This window comes from Camelina sativa, chromosome 15 (genome assembly GCF_000633955.1).
Source record: "Camelina sativa cultivar DH55 chromosome 15, Cs, whole genome shotgun sequence".
Lineage (NCBI taxonomy): Eukaryota > Viridiplantae > Streptophyta > Magnoliopsida > Brassicales > Brassicaceae > Camelina > Camelina sativa.
Genome location: NC_025699.1, coordinates 8,432,306 through 8,448,054, shown reverse-complemented (window position 1 = coordinate 8,448,054; position 15,749 = coordinate 8,432,306). Strand labels below are relative to the sequence as shown.

Genomic DNA, 15,749 nt, shown 5'->3' with positions numbered 1-15,749 from the left:
GAGACAAGAGAGCTGTTTTAAAACTGTCTTCACAGACACGCAAAAGCAGTGTTTTTGCTGGTTTTAGTACCTGAGAATCTCTGGGGAGAAAGGACGTAGACTTCAAACTTACTACTTTTGTGTGTTGTTTTTGCCACAGTAGTACTGTCACAGTACCTATGATGATATCTATATTGTTAATTTCTATTTGATTTTTTGTTTTACGAACATTTATTTACATTCAACCTTCGGTAACTTATTTTTTATTACACAGTCAAAGGTCAAAAGTTAAAGCTTTTTCTAAACAGAAAAGTGAATACTACGGTACATGATGAGATCACTCTATCAATCACACCACCGTATCCTTCTGTAACTTATAATGTAAAAAATACACACAATAGACTGACTACATTAAATAATTCAGATTTCAAATAACAAAAAGCTTGCTGTATAATTTAAAGTAGTTGGTGTCCAAATCGAAAATACATATTGTTGTTAACTTTGTCACAACTTGTGACTCACAAGTTAATAATCGAATCTATCAACTAAATTGCAAGACGATTTTCACACATATATACCCAATTTTATGCACTTTTAAATCATATTTATACATTAAACACCACCGGTACCTTTTCCCAAAAGCAGGATTAACTTTTCATGTTTTCATCCATCGATCAACTTTGACTTTTACCTTTAGATCGACGATGTTCATTATAGAGTTCAGGACTGATCTATAAACCCAGCACCGTAACCACTTGATCGTATGAACTTCTTCAGGAGAAGAACCACGATTGCGATTGTGAGCCCAACCGCAGCCCACGTGAATAGTCTGTCATCGACTGGCTTCTGAGCTGCTCTTCTGGTTACCGTTGTTTGCTCACCACTTACAGAAGCTCTGTCTGCAACTTCAACCGCTGTTAATGCTGCTGCAGCAGGAACCACATTAGCTGCTGCAGTGACTGCTTCAGGTGTCTCTTCTATGATTTGATCAGCAACTATGGTGTCTGTTGTAGCGATGGATAGCTCTTCCACTACCGTTATGGCTTCCTGTGGCTCAGTTTGGGACTGAGCTACTGTATCAGTAGACGGTGTTTGGTTACATTCAAGAGGAATGGCTTTTGGAACCACGGTTGCTTTGCTAAGGATGTAGTGATGAATCTGCGATTATTAAAAAGGACATGATTAGTTCAGTTGTTTCTAAAACTGAAGATGGACTTTAGGATGGAAACTTAAGTCATATCAAAATACATGAAGAAAGGGTCAAGAGCTTAAACCAAAAGGAGTTAGCTAACACTATCTTTGTCTAAAACCAATAGTAGTCTGTAAAATGGTGCTACTTGTTTAGTTAAGTAGAATCGCACCACATTTTATTGTATGCAGACAATAGCAGCTGTGATGCGGTAAAAACTAAGCAGATACTCTTTGAGCAAACATTAGACCTTAACCGCTAGAGATATGCAAGCCTAAATTTTGACCAACAGTTATGCCTAAGGTTTACAATGGGGAAACAGTAACATATAGCCAAATTCATATAATTTCACCAGAATATTAAGCATAAGCACAAGACTTAAAAGGGTGTTCGAGTGGGGATTGAGTAACTATACCTCATCAATAATTTTTTGCCGTTCAGGAGAGCCATACTTGGGAGGTGCCTCACGTGATTTAATGGCTAGTGTACGCCTCTCCTCCTTTGGATAATCTACAGAGCCCAGTGCTCCATTGGGACTTGTGGGCATGAATGCAATAAGAGCCACCAAAGCAGTACGAACTGCAAAGAAAAAAAAAAGCTAAATCATAAGAGCAAAGAGATGATATACAGTTCAACATGGTGTAAATTACAAGTGTTATGTAGTCTTGTATAAAAAAAAAACATAACAGTTAAGATATAAGTTATCTTGTGACATGGTGTTGGTGTAAGGATCAATGAAAAATATAAAAAGTCCATGACTTTACCACTCCATGAAGGTTGCCAATGCTCGGGGTGGTAATTTGAAATGCTCAAACAAATCTTGGTATTGGTTTCAAAGCGACCATTAGGCTGAAAAACAAAAGTAAAGAGATTCATTAGATAAAGACTCTCCCTTTACCCTTGCAACATGTGTGTGTTTATGAGTAAAAGAAAGAGTAAAAAGATCCTTACAGTCAATAACATGAATGAAGGAGGTTTGAAAGGGTAATCTGCAGGCAGCTGAATCCTCCCATGATAAATCCCGCCCTCAAATTCAGTATCACCAGGACCACGGATAGCGAATTGCCATTCAAAGATATTCTCCTGAGGTTAGAACAGAAAAATGAATCATGTAAAAACTATTTGGTATAACACAAAAACTTGTAAATAAAAGCTATAACATTTGCACACACAATCTATATCGATCACAGAACTAGCATGACAGCTGCAACAGAACAACATCACTCTCGAGTCTTGACAGATACACAATGATACGATACAAAACAGCACAAACACACCATACCTAGATCTATAGAAACACAAATCCAAGTACGAAAGCGAAACATTAATTAATGAGGCTTAACAAGTTAATCAAGCTTCAGAGCAGATTTACAAATTTCTAATTCCAGTTAACCTAATCTCGAATTAGAAACACAAACGAAACTGAATCAAGAGAGGGGGATCTTCTCTCCAGAAGAAAAAAATAAAAATCTCCGATCTCAAAAAATTCTCGAACCGGAGATAAGGTGAGTATAAGAAAACGTTGTTTACCTCAAGAGGGAGAGACATAAAATCATCAGAAGGATTTGCTTGCATCTCCTTAACCTCCTGCAAAATTCTCTTCACAGCCGGATTCTTCCGGTTATACCTCTCATCCGCCATCTTATCTCGCCCAACAGATCTCGCCGGAAAAGTGCAAATCCGTCGCTCGGCCCAATTCGTCTTTACAGATAAAAATAATAAATACACGAAGTTAAGAATTCGGACACAGCTTCGAGGAGGTGAGAGATTGATTTACAATAAAACAGAAGTATATAATTAGAAAAATAATATTATCCACGTCACACACTCTTTAACTATAGGATAAGTGACGTGACCATTGCTGTCTGCTGAATAGTAAACTTATTAGTCATCCCAAGCATCTTAACGGTTCAGATTTTCTCACGTCATCTACGAATAGGCCAGCGTGTCTTTAATCACCGTTGATTTAGAAGAAATCATTAACTTATCGTTGTGGGAGACTTTAATAGGCCTTGGGCCATTTCTTTAAAGCCCATTAAAACGTGCACGTTACAGACTACAATAAAAAGTCAAAACGTTGACAAAAGATGACCGATGACTTTAAAGATTCTTGTAAGAAGTGAGAAGAAGAAGAAGCAATTGCAAATGGAGAAGAGAGGGGTGATCGACACGTGGATTGATAAGCACCGTTCGATTTACACGGCGGCTACACGTCATGCCTTCGTCGTCTCGATCCGCGACGGATCCGTTGATCTCTCGTCCTTCAGAACTTGGCTGGTACTGTTATTACTGTAGTTAGTAATTTACTGATGAAAACAAAGCAAGAATCTGAAGACTTTGAATTGAAACGACGTTGTTTTGTGTGTGTGTGTGTGTGTTGCAGGGGCAAGATTATCTGTTCGTGAGAGGATTCGTGCCGTTTGTAGCGAGTGTGTTGATCAGAGCCGGTAAAGAATCCGGCGAGAGTTCCGATATGGAAGTGGTTCTTGGTGGTATGGCATCGTTGAACGGTGAAATCGAATGGTTTAAAACAGAAGCATCGAAATGGGATGTTGACTTCTCGACCGTTGTGCCTCAAAAGGCTAATCAAGAATATCTCAGGTACTGAATTTTATATTGTTGCCTGAGTTGAAATTGAAATCAGAGACTAGTAAGTTTCGCTTTGTTTATTCAAGGTTTCTGGAAGCTCTGATGAGTAATGAGGTGAAGTATTCAGTGATGATGACAGCTTTCTGGGCAACTGAAGCAGTGTATCAAGAGAGCTTTGCTCACTGTTTAGAAGACGGGAACAAAACCCCTGTGGAGCTTACAGGTGCTTGTCATCGGTGGGGCAATGATGGGTTTAAACAGTATTGTTCTTCTGTCAAGAGCATTGCTGAACGGTGTCTGGAGAATGCCTCTGGTGAAGCTCTGGCTGAAGCTGAAGATGTGCTTGTACGTGTTCTTGAATACGAGGTCGCGTTCTGGGAGATGAGCCGTGGAGGAGATTAGCTAATGTTTTGGGTTCAGTTTTTTTTCTCGTTTGTTTTTAGTTCCCAAAGAGAAACAAGTTTCAATCTTTATGTTTGGTGTGACACGAGTTGGGATTATGATTTCATAACACGACTAAGTAGCGCTGTTCCCATCATTCCACATCTTACACTTACTGGTAACTACTTTTAACATCAATATCCTAAACTCATAAGAACTTATCAAAGCATAGGTGGATGATTGAACAATTGAAGCTATAAAAGCTATCTACTCTCTCCAGCGATGACCACAATTCGGGTTGCAGCAGACAAAGAACAATGTCATTCCTTCTTCCCCTCTAGCCGTAGCCTGCACATTCAATGATAGCTATGTTAAAATTCTCGGGCGGTAGACAAAATTTGAGAATACGTTTTGGGGAACAAACAGAGAAGATGTAGCATATAACCAATAGTTATCGAAATAAGATAGTTATACCTGGAAGAAGACGGCCTCGCTATGCTGACACTTGGCACAACGCACAGCCTTGGTTCTGGGAAGAGTAGGGTCAGAAGCCACATCCGTTAGGATCTGAGTTCGTTCACTTACAGAGTGATGAACCTCGTTTCTGTACACACAGCTATTATCAGCTACTTCCTGCAAGCCAGTGCCCCCAAAAAAGTATAAATTATGATCGTTGAGGACAATTCCAATCTAATAATTTGTAACAACAAGATGACAAAATGCAGCTTAAATAAATGTCAATAACTACACGCATGCAGTTTGTGTTATCATCAATAAGCTAATCCTTTCCACAAGCTAAAGAGTCCCTTCAAAGTATTCATACAGAACACAACACTAGAAAGCTAAAACCATAAGAACGAACTTGCTTGATAAGCCTTAATTAAAGGAGTAAGATAAATAGAGAAGTTGGTGAAAACTAAGGAATCCCAAATCACTAAAGTTTCTTAATTGTGCAATAAGTCCCACTCACATTATGTGCACTTCATTGAATGCTAAAAAACCCTAATTTTTCCACACACACAAAAAAAAAGCTTTATAAACCTGGTGATCACAATTACGGCAAGCGTAGAGGAGGATCTTCTGCTCCTTGTCCTCCTTAGGATACAGAATGTTATTACTGAACGAAAAAATCAAAACAGAAAACAACAATCAAAGACGACCCCATAAACAAAATTCGAACAAAGGTTAGAGCTTTTAAGGCGAAATCAACAACCATGGACGGTTCGATAGAGGAAGCAAAAACATCATAACAAAAACTTCAATAAATGCACAAAAACAACCTAAGTAAGGTACGGTGCAATTCCAAAAAAAACTACATTAACGAGATGAGAGCCGAGTGCTTTTTTCTTTTTTACCATTCGCGGCAAAACTTCATAGTACTCATCTTCGCTGAATCAGTCGAGAAAAATTTAGGTCGAGAAGTGAATCAGAGGAGGCTCAAAGAAAAATATCTGGCGGGCTCGTTTGGGAAAAGAAAAAGATGAGATCGTCGTTCTCGTATAACAACAACAGAGTATGTACTATAGTAGTGATCTCCCGACGGGACGGTAGTTCTCAATTAAGCTTATTGGGCCTGACTTATTAGGCTTTATTGCTATGAGAAATATATTTACACAGAAAGATTATACTTTTGACTATATATTTTTCATCTATTATAAAAGATAACCATCATAACATCTATATATACATTTTTGGAGACATTTATAAAATAAATCATGAAGTTTATACCTATTTACAAGCATGCCATTGACATTAATTATTAATTTGTTTTTCATTTAATTAATTAATATTAAATTTCAATTTTGGAAAACAAGATTTTCCATCTTAATAAAATTTCCAAAACAATAGGAGCCACTCCCTTTAATATTAAGTATTAAGTTTATGATTAATTTAATTAATATTAAGTTTCCAATTTTACAAACAATAGAAATTAATTCTATAAACACACACAGTATTTTCCTTCTATAAATCACAACTTATTTAATTGTATGTTATAGTTCCTATAATATAAAACAATAAACCTCAAACAAAATACTTTCTACACTAACTAATATATATATATATATTTGTAAGGTTGTACATTTTAAAAAATACAAATTAAATATTAGTTATATATATATAGTTAATCTATAAAACAAATAACATTTTATTTTTATTTAAAAAATAGCCCTTCGGTGTATGTACCGCCGGTGAATATCTAGTTTCATTATTAAATTTGATTTGATCACAGACCACATACTAATATTCTTCTCCGTTATCAGGTCGGTGATGATGTTCTTCTTTACGCCAGCAAAGACCAACCAACATTTCACAATCTCTCAGGTCTGTACTCTAAATTTTTACAGTTACAGATGTGAGCTTTTGGTTATCTGAATTTCGTTTTCCAATTGCATGAAGCTCTCTTGGCTTTTTGTTGTTTCTGATTCAAACTAAAAACATTCCCGAGCTAGGATTTATAATAATTGGAATGTGAATTGAGACAAATACACATCCCAGCAGATTAATTGAAGGTCAATGGTGAATCATGTGTTAATCCAATTTCAGTCAAATGTAATTTAGATTTCGGAAATCTTAAGTTTATGGTTCTCTTAACTTGATTCTTATACATCACATAAATGAAAAAAATGTTAGTAGCGATCATAATTATCAAAGCTAACATATTAAACTTGAAGATTTAGCTAAAAACTGATTATATTGACTATTGAGTCACTAAATCAATGTAAATATGTTTAGAAAATATTGATCTTGATATATAAAGAAGACAATTATAATCACAGAAATCTATTTCGAGAGATGCATGGATCGAACAATCTAAGGTAGAAAAAAAAAAAACACAAACGATATTAGTGAAGAAAGTATAAGTAATTTTTTTTTTGGTTCAAAAATACAGATAAAATTAAAGTAGAAGTAATATTATTAAGCTATGAAAGGATGAAAAGAAAGTGAGTGTGTAGAGATAATTAGAAAGAAATCCAATTAAGTAACTAATTAGAAAGAAAATCACTATAATCTGTTTTTTCTTGGAATATGCAGATATGCTAGGAATTTGATTATCTTTTGGCGTTTAAATTTGTTTCTTTAATTTGAATTTTTAACATATATTGTAGGAGGAAAGTAATTTGAAATCAACGTGTTGCGATGGAAAATATCGGCTGAGATCTTCCTCCGGAAATCTGACTAAAAGAATTTTAATATTAATTAAATTAATTATAATTTTAATATTTAATATCAATGGCTGTGGTTGTAAATAACTACACACTCCAAGGTTTTTTTCCAAATGTACTTGAAAAATTGTATATATAAGTGAATATTGAGTGAAAGAGTAGTCATCCACATTCATATACAATTCTTTTTCATATTACAAAGAAAAAAAAATGGGTTCTCTACTAGAATTTGCTGCTCTCTTAATCATCACGAATATTTGTGTTAATGTAGTATTGATATATGGCGCTCAAAATACTAGGGTTCCTACAACTGGTTTCGACAACCCAAAAACAACAGTGTTTATACATAATGATCTTGGTGGTCCTTTGTTGTGGTATCATTGTAAATCAAAAAACGATGATTTTGGAGTCTCGACTATGCCACCAAATGGAATGTGGTCGTTTGATTTCAAACCCAGTATTTTTGGAGGCACTTTATTTTTTTGCAGTTTTGGATGGGAACATGAGATGCATTATTTCGATATCTACAAACAGAGCAGAGACAGAGAATTCGCCAAATTTGGATGTAAAAATTGTCATTGGAAGATCCACAAAAATGGAGCTTGCAAATTAAACAAAGACACTAATTTGTATGATGTTTGTCATCCTTGGAATTCTTAGTTGCTTTGATAACAGTTTAACAATGTCGTCTTCTTGTAGTTCTCTCATAGACAACAATCAATAAAAGTATTTCGTTTTTTTCTTTTTTTCTTTTTCCTTCTAATTTCATTGATATCAAATCAAAATTACAAAGTCATACAGAAACTTTGAAAACAAATTATTACATAAGCAGATATATGTACCATATAGTAAGAAAGATACACAAAAGAAGTGAATTTCCTCCTTTATTCTTGATCTCGCTCTGATGCTAATAGGGTGAGTGGATAGCTTTTTTGGCTTGATCTCCAAATTACACACAGCATGATTAAACCTATTGCTTCCATCACAAGTTCTGAAACTATTACTATCGGATACCAAGACTTCCGTAACCGAGTCTTTCAATGGGCATTTGACTTAGACTTCATTTTCTTTGAAACCAACATTTGATATCGTTTCCGTTTTTTTTTTGGGATATTTGTGTTTTTAGTACGTTTTTGGGAAGTAATAAAGAAATTAGTATGTTTTCTATTCACAATTATAAAAATAGTCGGTCTCTCACTGTAGCAATGCGAGACTTTAAGTTTTTTTTTTTTTTTTTTTTAATGGCATACCCCTTATGTTTAATTACTCAAATACTTGATTATATAAATTTTTTTTTCTAATTTTTTTTCAGATACAAAAAATCTATACTTTTTTCTTTATAATTTGATATGCATTTTGTTTGATGATTTTATTTGATAATATTTAATATTTTTTACAAATTTTATATCCGTACAGCCTATTAACTGTACAGATATCTAAAAACCTAAAAAATAAACAAATTACATCTGTACACTTAATAATTTGTGTAAATATTTATACACAACCATTACATATATCACTTGATATGAAAATATATTTGATAATGTTAAATACAACAAATTTTGTATCTGTACAGCTTATTAACTCTACACATATCTGTACAGATATCTAAAACCTAAAAATAAACAAATTACATCTTAATAATATGTACATATGATTGTACAGAACCACATTGTATATATCATTATTGATATGAAAATATATTTGAAATTACTAAAACAAAATGTGTATAAGCATCTGTACAAACATCTACAGTTAATAATGTGTACAGAGTACAAAACCATTGCATATATTAGTTTTAGTATAAAATATATTTAAAATAAAATATTAAAAAAAAATAATTTTTGTCTCACAACACACACGCTCGCTCTCACACTCTTTCACTCTCTCACACTCACACACGCACTCACACTCTCTCTAACTGTTTCTCACCATCTCACCACACTCACACAAACACTCACGTTCACACACTCTCTCACAATCTCACACCACCCACTTTCCCTATTATAAATAGTATACGTACTAAAAAACAGATTACTTTATAAAAACGTACTAAAACTAGAAGACACCCTTTTTTTTCCAATGAAAACACTGTTATTTTTTGTTTTATTTTTACGAACACTTATTAGCCGTGATGAGGTTTCCTTTAATATAACATCATATATTTCATATATTGAAACAAATCATAAACGATATTAGACATGGCTCTAATGTATATCCAAGTACAATAAAACCTCTATAAATTAATAAAGTTGGGACCATGAAATTTTATTAATTTATATAGGTTTTAATTTATCGATAATTAATAATTATTAATTTATAGAAAGACTTTCCTAATTTGGTAAAAATTATTAAAAATAAGATTTAATCTTTATAACTAATATTTTTATAAAATCAATTACAATGAAAATAACAATTATCATGTTTTGAAAATAGCACTCAAAAAATTTTATATAGTAAAAATATTAAAAATAAACTTCAATAAAAATTAATGTGTAGATATATACATATATTTAGATAATTTTATATAATTATTAACATATATTATTGATAGGACAATATATTTATAAAGGAGTTTCAAAAAAAATATTATTTTATTATATTATCGAATAGTATCCAAAATTACACTAGTTCCAACTTGGGACCGGAAAAATTTATTAATTTATAAAGATTATTAATTTACCGAATATTAATTTATAGAGATTCTACTGTATTATTAACCATGATGAAGTTTCCTTTTATATATTAGTTTTACTTTGACTCATATTATCCAAAACACTAAATTGCATTCATTTTTTTTTAAAAAGTCAACAAAAAAAACTTACTACGGAAATATAATTAATAAAATTTGGTAATAAATACACAAATGTATTGAGTGAAAGAGTCATCCATATCCCATACACAATACTTTCACATTGCAACGAAAAAAAAAAAACACAAAACAATATGGGTTCTCTAAAAGAACTTGTAGCCTTCATAATCATTATGTGTGCAACAAGTGTAACGATGACCCTCGCTCAAAACACCATGGCTCCGGCTCCGGCTCCACCAAGTTCTGACAACCCAAATACAACAGTGGTGTTACATAACGGAGGTTCAGTGCCAATGGTGTTCCATTGTATGTCACTAGACGTTGATTTTAAAAGTCGGATAATGATGCCAGGTGGAACGTGGTCGTTCGAATTCTTACCAAGTGTTTCTGGAGATACAAAGTACGCTTGCAGTTTTACCTGGAGACTCGAGTACCATTTATTCCGTATCTACTGGCAAAGCAGAGACCAAGTATCTGGAGATCATGGTTGCAAAAGATGCGAATGGAGGTTACGCCCAGAAGGACCTTGCCAAATCAACGAAAAGACTGGAAAAATTGATCATTGTCCCCCTTGGGATTCTCAATTGTTTTGAAACAATTACTAAAACATTTGCTATGTATTTGTCTACCTCTCCGTTTATCTATCAATAAATTAACAAAGCAAAACTATTTACTATGGCCTTTTGATTCGGTTAAAATATGTCTTAAAAGTTAAAATCAGGTTTGACAAAAGTGAAAAAATGAAAAGCAAAGTCGTAAATGCCACGTGTACAAAAAAAATGTGGTTAAACAAACAAAACAAACGAAGGCGCTTTGAAAACTCCGCCTCCGTTGTTAGCTATTACACTCACTCTGTCTCCGCCGAGTTTAATTCTGTCATCTGCGTCTTCCTCTGTTAGATCTCTCTCTCTGTCTCTTACAATACAATCAGCTATGACGCTTTCGTTCTCACAGACGTCGTCGTTTACAAGACCGAACCACGTGCTCGGATCAACTGCTTCCGTTTTCTCTACGCCCAAGAATCTCCGTTTCTGCGGACTCCGGCGTGAAGCGTTTGGTTTCTCTCCGTCGAATCAGTTGTCTTTGCGCAGTAACCGAACTCAGAGTAGCGGATTCCAAGTCTCTGCTTCTGCTTCAAGTAATGGTAATGGTAACGGTGCCTCTCCCAAATCTTTCGATTACGATTTGATCATCATCGGAGCTGGAGTTGGCGGCCATGGTGCTGCTTTGCACGCTGTTGAAATTTCTTATTACTAAAACAACTAAAAAGGCCTATACTTTAAGTTAAGCATCCTGTGAAATTGCTATAACATGATAGTTTCATTTTGAAAAAGAAAAGATTTTGCTCTGCTTATGGAAACATTGGCTTTTATTAAGGGACTTAAAACTGCTATCATTGAAGGAGATGTTGCTTTGATAACAATTTAACAATGTCGTCTACTTGTATTTCTCTAATAAACAATAATCAATAAAAATATTTCGTATTTTCTTTTAATGAAAACACTGTTACTTTTCTTTTATTATTTAATATATAACTAGGAGATATCCCGTGCTTTAAGCACGGATCAAAATTTTTTTAAAAAATTATAATATAATAATAAAAGTTATTGTTATATATTTTTTAAAAAGTTATTTTATTTGAGATAATATTTATTTTTAATTTTTCTGTAAATCTATTAGTCTATTTGAATACTAAGTATTTTGGAATATTATAGTATTTTATTTTTGCCGTATATTACAGTTTTATATTGTTTGTTTGTTGTATTTGCATCATTATTTTGTGAAATATAAAGTAGTAATTTTAATTTTATAATTGAGAGTAAATAAAAATTATTAATTTATCATCTATATAAATTTAGTTTTACCAACCCGCGAATGTGGAAATTAAAACATATATTTTTTATAGATTGATTAATATATCTTCGTTTTTAAAAATTCAAATCACAACATATGCATAAAAAATTCTGTACTTTATTAATCATACGTATTAAATGAAAATTCCAAACAATTTGTAAATAAAATAAAATAAAGATGATAGGAGAATCATAATTTGAAATCTTAACAAAATTTTCGAAATTTAGTTATTAAAAATAATTATATTGTAAATTTGGATATAAAATCTTAGTTTTTAAAATTCTGATTAGTTTATATATTTTTTAAAAAAAAAATATTTAGTAATTTCGTCCATAATTTATTAGAGAGAGAAAATATTTTTTTTCTAGATTTTTTGTTATATTTGATCTGTGAGTTTTTATTTTATTTTTTAATTAATTATATTTATTTAAATTAATTAATTAAGCTTAATTAAAATTTTCTAATGACAATTGAATGTAATTTTGTACACATTTTAAGATTAGTTTCATATTTGTATTTCCCAATTAATATAGTAGGATGTCTATTGACTACATCATATATTTCATATATTGAAATAAATCATAATCGATACCAGAAATGGCTCTAATGTATATCCAAGTATTACTAACCATGATAAAGTTTCCTTTTATACATAAGTTTTACTTTTACTCATATTATACAAAACACTAAATTGCATTAATTTTTTTTTTAAAGAACAAAAAAAAACGCTTACTACGGAAATATCTTACTAAATTGAATTGAAGGTCAAATGGTGAATCATGTGTTAATCCAATTTTTTTTTTTTGTCAAAGGTGTTAATCCAATTTCAGTCTAATGTAAATTTAGATTTCGGAAATCTTAAGAGGGGTTATTAAATATTATTATCTTATAACAAATAAATTAATGTTTCATGTAATCACAATTTTTTGACACTTTTTACAAAATAATTAATTATATAAAAAACTATATTAATAATATTAGTATTTTAGAGGTAAATGTTTGACAAATGCTTCAAATGACATATGAGAGCATCTGTAGCTTCTAAATGCTCTCTTATATGCTCTTTTAATAAATGTTGATTGGATGATAACATTAAAAAAAATATCCTTCATATGCATTTTCAATCAAGGTCATAGTGAAAGAGTCATCCATATACAATAAAGGGAAATCTGATTAAGAGAAAGGGATCTTGTTTTGATATTAATTATCTACTTAATATTTAATGTTAATGGCAGTGGTTGAAAATAACCACAAACTCCAACATTAAAATAAAATAAAATAATACTATATTATAAAGTTATATCTACATTTATATTTTAATATTAATATTTTTAATGTATTAAATAAATTATTATATTATTTTAAATAATAACATTAATAAGTTACTGATAAATATTATCTTATCACAAATAAATTAATGTTTTATGAAATCACAATTTTTTGACACTTTTACAAAATAAATTAATTATATAAAACTATTTTAATAATATTAGTATTTTAAAGGTAAATGTTTGGCAAATATTTCAAATGACATATGATAGCATCTCTTCTAAATGCTCTCTTATATGCTCTTTTAATAAATGTTGATTGGATGATAAAACTAAAAAAAAAACTCCTTCATATGCATTTTCAATCATGGCCATAGTGAAAGAGTCATCCATATACAATAAAGGGAAATCTGTTTAAGAAAAAAGGGATCTTGTTTTGATATTAATTATAGACTTAATATTTAATGTCAATGGCATTGGTTGAAAATAACTACAAACTCCAAGGTTTTTTTTTCCCAATGTACTTGAAAAATGTATATATAAGTGAATATTGAGTGAAAGAGTAGTTATCCATATATAATACTTTTCATATTACAAAAAAAAAAAAATGGGTTCTCTACTAGAACTTGCGGCTCTCTTAATCATTACGACTATGTGTGTTAATGTAGTATTGATATGTGACGCTCAAAATGCTAGGATTCCTACAACCGGTTTCGACAACCCAAGGACAACAGTGTTTATACACAATGATCTTGGTGGTTCTTTGCTGTTGTGGTATCATTGTAAATCAAAAAGCGATGATTTTGGAGTCTCGGTTATGCCACCAAATGAAACATGGTCGTTTAAATTCAAACCCAGTATTTTTGGGGGCACTTTGTTTTTTTGCAGGTTTGGATGGGAACATGAGATGCATTACTTCGATATCTACAAACAGAGCAGAGACAGAGAATTCGCCAAGTTTGGATGTAGGAATTGCCATTGGAAGATCCAAAAAAATGGAGCTTGCAAATTAAACAAAGAAACTAACATGTATGATGTTTGTCAACCTTGGAATTCTTAGTTGCTTTGATAACATTTTAACAATGTCGTGTACTTGTATTTCACTAATATACAATATAATCAATAAAAGTATTTCATATTATTTTTTAATGAAAACACTCTTATTTTTATTTTATTTTTACCAACACACAACCGTGATGAAGTTTTCTTTAATATATAACTAGGTAATACTCCGTGCTACAACACAGGATGACATATATTGTAATTAATTTATGTATATTTTGAATGCATAAAATGTTTTGGTTTATTTAAGTTTTTATAATTTTAAATAGTGTTGAGTAGTATATTAAGTTTACTTACATGGTGTTAAAATTAGATGAGTATGTTGTTTAGACATCGTTAATCCTTTGAATGGTAACATTATGCTTAAAGGTGTTCAATTCAAATATCAGATATTAATTTGGTTTTAGTATGGAGTATTGCAAGTATATAACCTACACGCAACTATTTTAGAATGACAAAGATATTTCGTCCCATCCCGTCTTGTCATGTCCCGTCCTGTTTCATCTCATCCCTACCCGTAAAAATTTTTATGTCCCATAAATGTTCTCTTTTAAATAATTAACTTGTCTAATTTTTATTGTCCAAAATTTTTGGATAAGAACATAACTAAATTTTATGCTTTTTCACATTTTTGGACTTATAATTTATTTCTTTCTGAAGAAGAAAATTTGTTCATAGTAAAAAAATTAAAAAGCTACTTATTAATATTTAATTTTGCATAAATATATAGTAACACAATATAGTCAACTAATTGTAATTATAGAATTTTAGAGTTTTAAATACTTATTTTAGGGTAATTACTATTTAGAAATACAAATATAAATTGAAATTTTTTTACTTCTTTTTTTTTGTTTTTAAAAAATGTGTTTTTGATAATTTTTCTTAAACAACAAACGTAATTCATGAAATAGTTTATTTTCATAAATATATATTATTTTTATTTATGATTACAAAATATATTTACATAAATCTTTTTAAAGATATTTTCTTGCATATCTTGTGTTTAGAGAGTATTTACAAATAAGTTGATTTTAGATATATTTTATATATCTATTAAAATAAATTTGAATTGATGATGACTATGAAGGCTACAAGTTCTTTTAAAACTAGGATAATGATGCCAGGTGGAACGTGGTCGTTCGAATTCTTACCAAGTGTCTCTAGAGATACCAAGTACGCTTGCAGTTTTGAATCTGGAGATTGTGGTTGCAAAAGATGCGAATGGAAGTTACGCCCAGAAGGACCTTGCCAAATCAACGAAAAGACTGGAAAAATTGATCATTGTCCCCCTTGGGATTCTCAATTGTTTTGAAACAATTACTAAAACATTTGCTATGTATTTGTCTACCTCTCCGTTTATCTAACAATAAATTAATACAGCAAAACTATTTACTGTGGTCATTTGATTCGGTTAAAATGTCTTTTTTTTTTTTTTTTTTTTTTTTTTTTTT

At 31.3% G+C, this 15,749-nt stretch overlaps 5 protein-coding genes across 5 annotated transcripts; 3 read left to right on the top strand and 2 right to left on the bottom strand.

Annotated features, from left to right (window-relative positions):
• On the bottom strand, positions 412–2,954 carry LOC104746043 (ubiquitin-conjugating enzyme E2 32). The gene is made up of 5 exons (XM_010467428.2): positions 2,699–2,954; positions 2,120–2,251; positions 1,933–2,017; positions 1,584–1,747; positions 412–1,137 (listed from the first exon to the last, which is right to left on the bottom strand). The coding sequence occupies exons 1-5, from the start codon at positions 2,807–2,809 to the stop codon at positions 700–702; spliced, it is 930 nt and encodes a 309-aa protein (XP_010465730.1). The 5' UTR covers positions 2,810–2,954; the 3' UTR covers positions 412–699.
• On the top strand, positions 3,245–4,300 carry LOC104746042 (bifunctional TENA-E protein). The gene is made up of 3 exons (XM_010467426.2): positions 3,245–3,445; positions 3,552–3,769; positions 3,844–4,300. The coding sequence occupies exons 1-3, from the start codon at positions 3,263–3,265 to the stop codon at positions 4,157–4,159; spliced, it is 717 nt and encodes a 238-aa protein (XP_010465728.1). The 5' UTR covers positions 3,245–3,262; the 3' UTR covers positions 4,160–4,300.
• Positions 4,394–5,612, bottom strand: LOC104746041 (DNA-directed RNA polymerases II, IV and V subunit 9A). The gene is made up of 4 exons (XM_010467425.2): positions 5,494–5,612; positions 5,180–5,255; positions 4,613–4,771; positions 4,394–4,486 (listed from the first exon to the last, which is right to left on the bottom strand). Exons 1-4 carry the CDS (start codon positions 5,520–5,522, stop codon positions 4,406–4,408), a joined length of 345 nt encoding a protein of 114 aa, XP_010465727.1. The 5' UTR covers positions 5,523–5,612; the 3' UTR covers positions 4,394–4,405.
• Positions 7,513–7,962, top strand: LOC104748244. The gene has a single exon (XM_010469917.1). The coding sequence runs from the start codon at positions 7,513–7,515 to the stop codon at positions 7,960–7,962; it is 450 nt and encodes a 149-aa protein (XP_010468219.1).
• Positions 13,828–14,297, top strand: LOC104746040. Its single transcript, XM_010467424.1, has one exon. The coding sequence runs from the start codon at positions 13,844–13,846 to the stop codon at positions 14,294–14,296; it is 453 nt and encodes a 150-aa protein (XP_010465726.1). The 5' UTR covers positions 13,828–13,843; the 3' UTR covers position 14,297.

Excerpts from the sequence above, each read along its gene's own strand:
- LOC104746041 (XM_010467425.2), bottom strand. The coding sequence starts at position 5,522 with ATGAGTACTATGAAGTTTTGCCGCGAATG. Across the intron at positions 4,772-5,179 it reads GCCGTAATTGTGATCACCAG|GAAGTAGCTGATAATAGCTG; the intron begins GTTTATAAAGCT and ends ACTGGCTTGCAG. Across the intron at positions 4,487-4,612 it reads GCGAGGCCGTCTTCTTCCAG|GCTACGGCTAGAGGGGAAGA; the intron begins GTATAACTATCT and ends TTGAATGTGCAG.
- LOC104746043 (XM_010467428.2), bottom strand. The coding sequence starts at position 2,809 with ATGGCGGATGAGAGGTATAACCGGAAGAATCCGGCTGTGAAGAGAATT. Across the intron at positions 2,252-2,698 it reads TTATGTCTCTCCCTCTTGAG|GAGAATATCTTTGAATGGCA; the intron begins GTAAACAACGTT and ends TTCTAACCTCAG. Across the intron at positions 2,018-2,119 it reads CTTCATTCATGTTATTGACT|CCTAATGGTCGCTTTGAAAC; the intron begins GTAAGGATCTTT and ends TTTGTTTTTCAG.
- LOC104746040 (XM_010467424.1), top strand. The coding sequence starts at position 13,844 with ATGGGTTCTCTACTAGAACTTGCGGCTCTCTTAATCATTACGACTATG.
- LOC104748244 (XM_010469917.1), top strand. The coding sequence starts at position 7,513 with ATGGGTTCTCTACTAGAATTTGCTGCTCTCTTAATCATCACGAATATT.
- LOC104746042 (XM_010467426.2), top strand. The coding sequence starts at position 3,263 with ATGACTTTAAAGATTCTTGTAAGAAGTGAGAAGAAGAAGAAGCAATTG. Across the intron at positions 3,446-3,551 it reads CGTCCTTCAGAACTTGGCTG|GGGCAAGATTATCTGTTCGT; the intron begins GTACTGTTATTA and ends TGTGTGTTGCAG. Across the intron at positions 3,770-3,843 it reads GCTAATCAAGAATATCTCAG|GTTTCTGGAAGCTCTGATGA; the intron begins GTACTGAATTTT and ends TGTTTATTCAAG.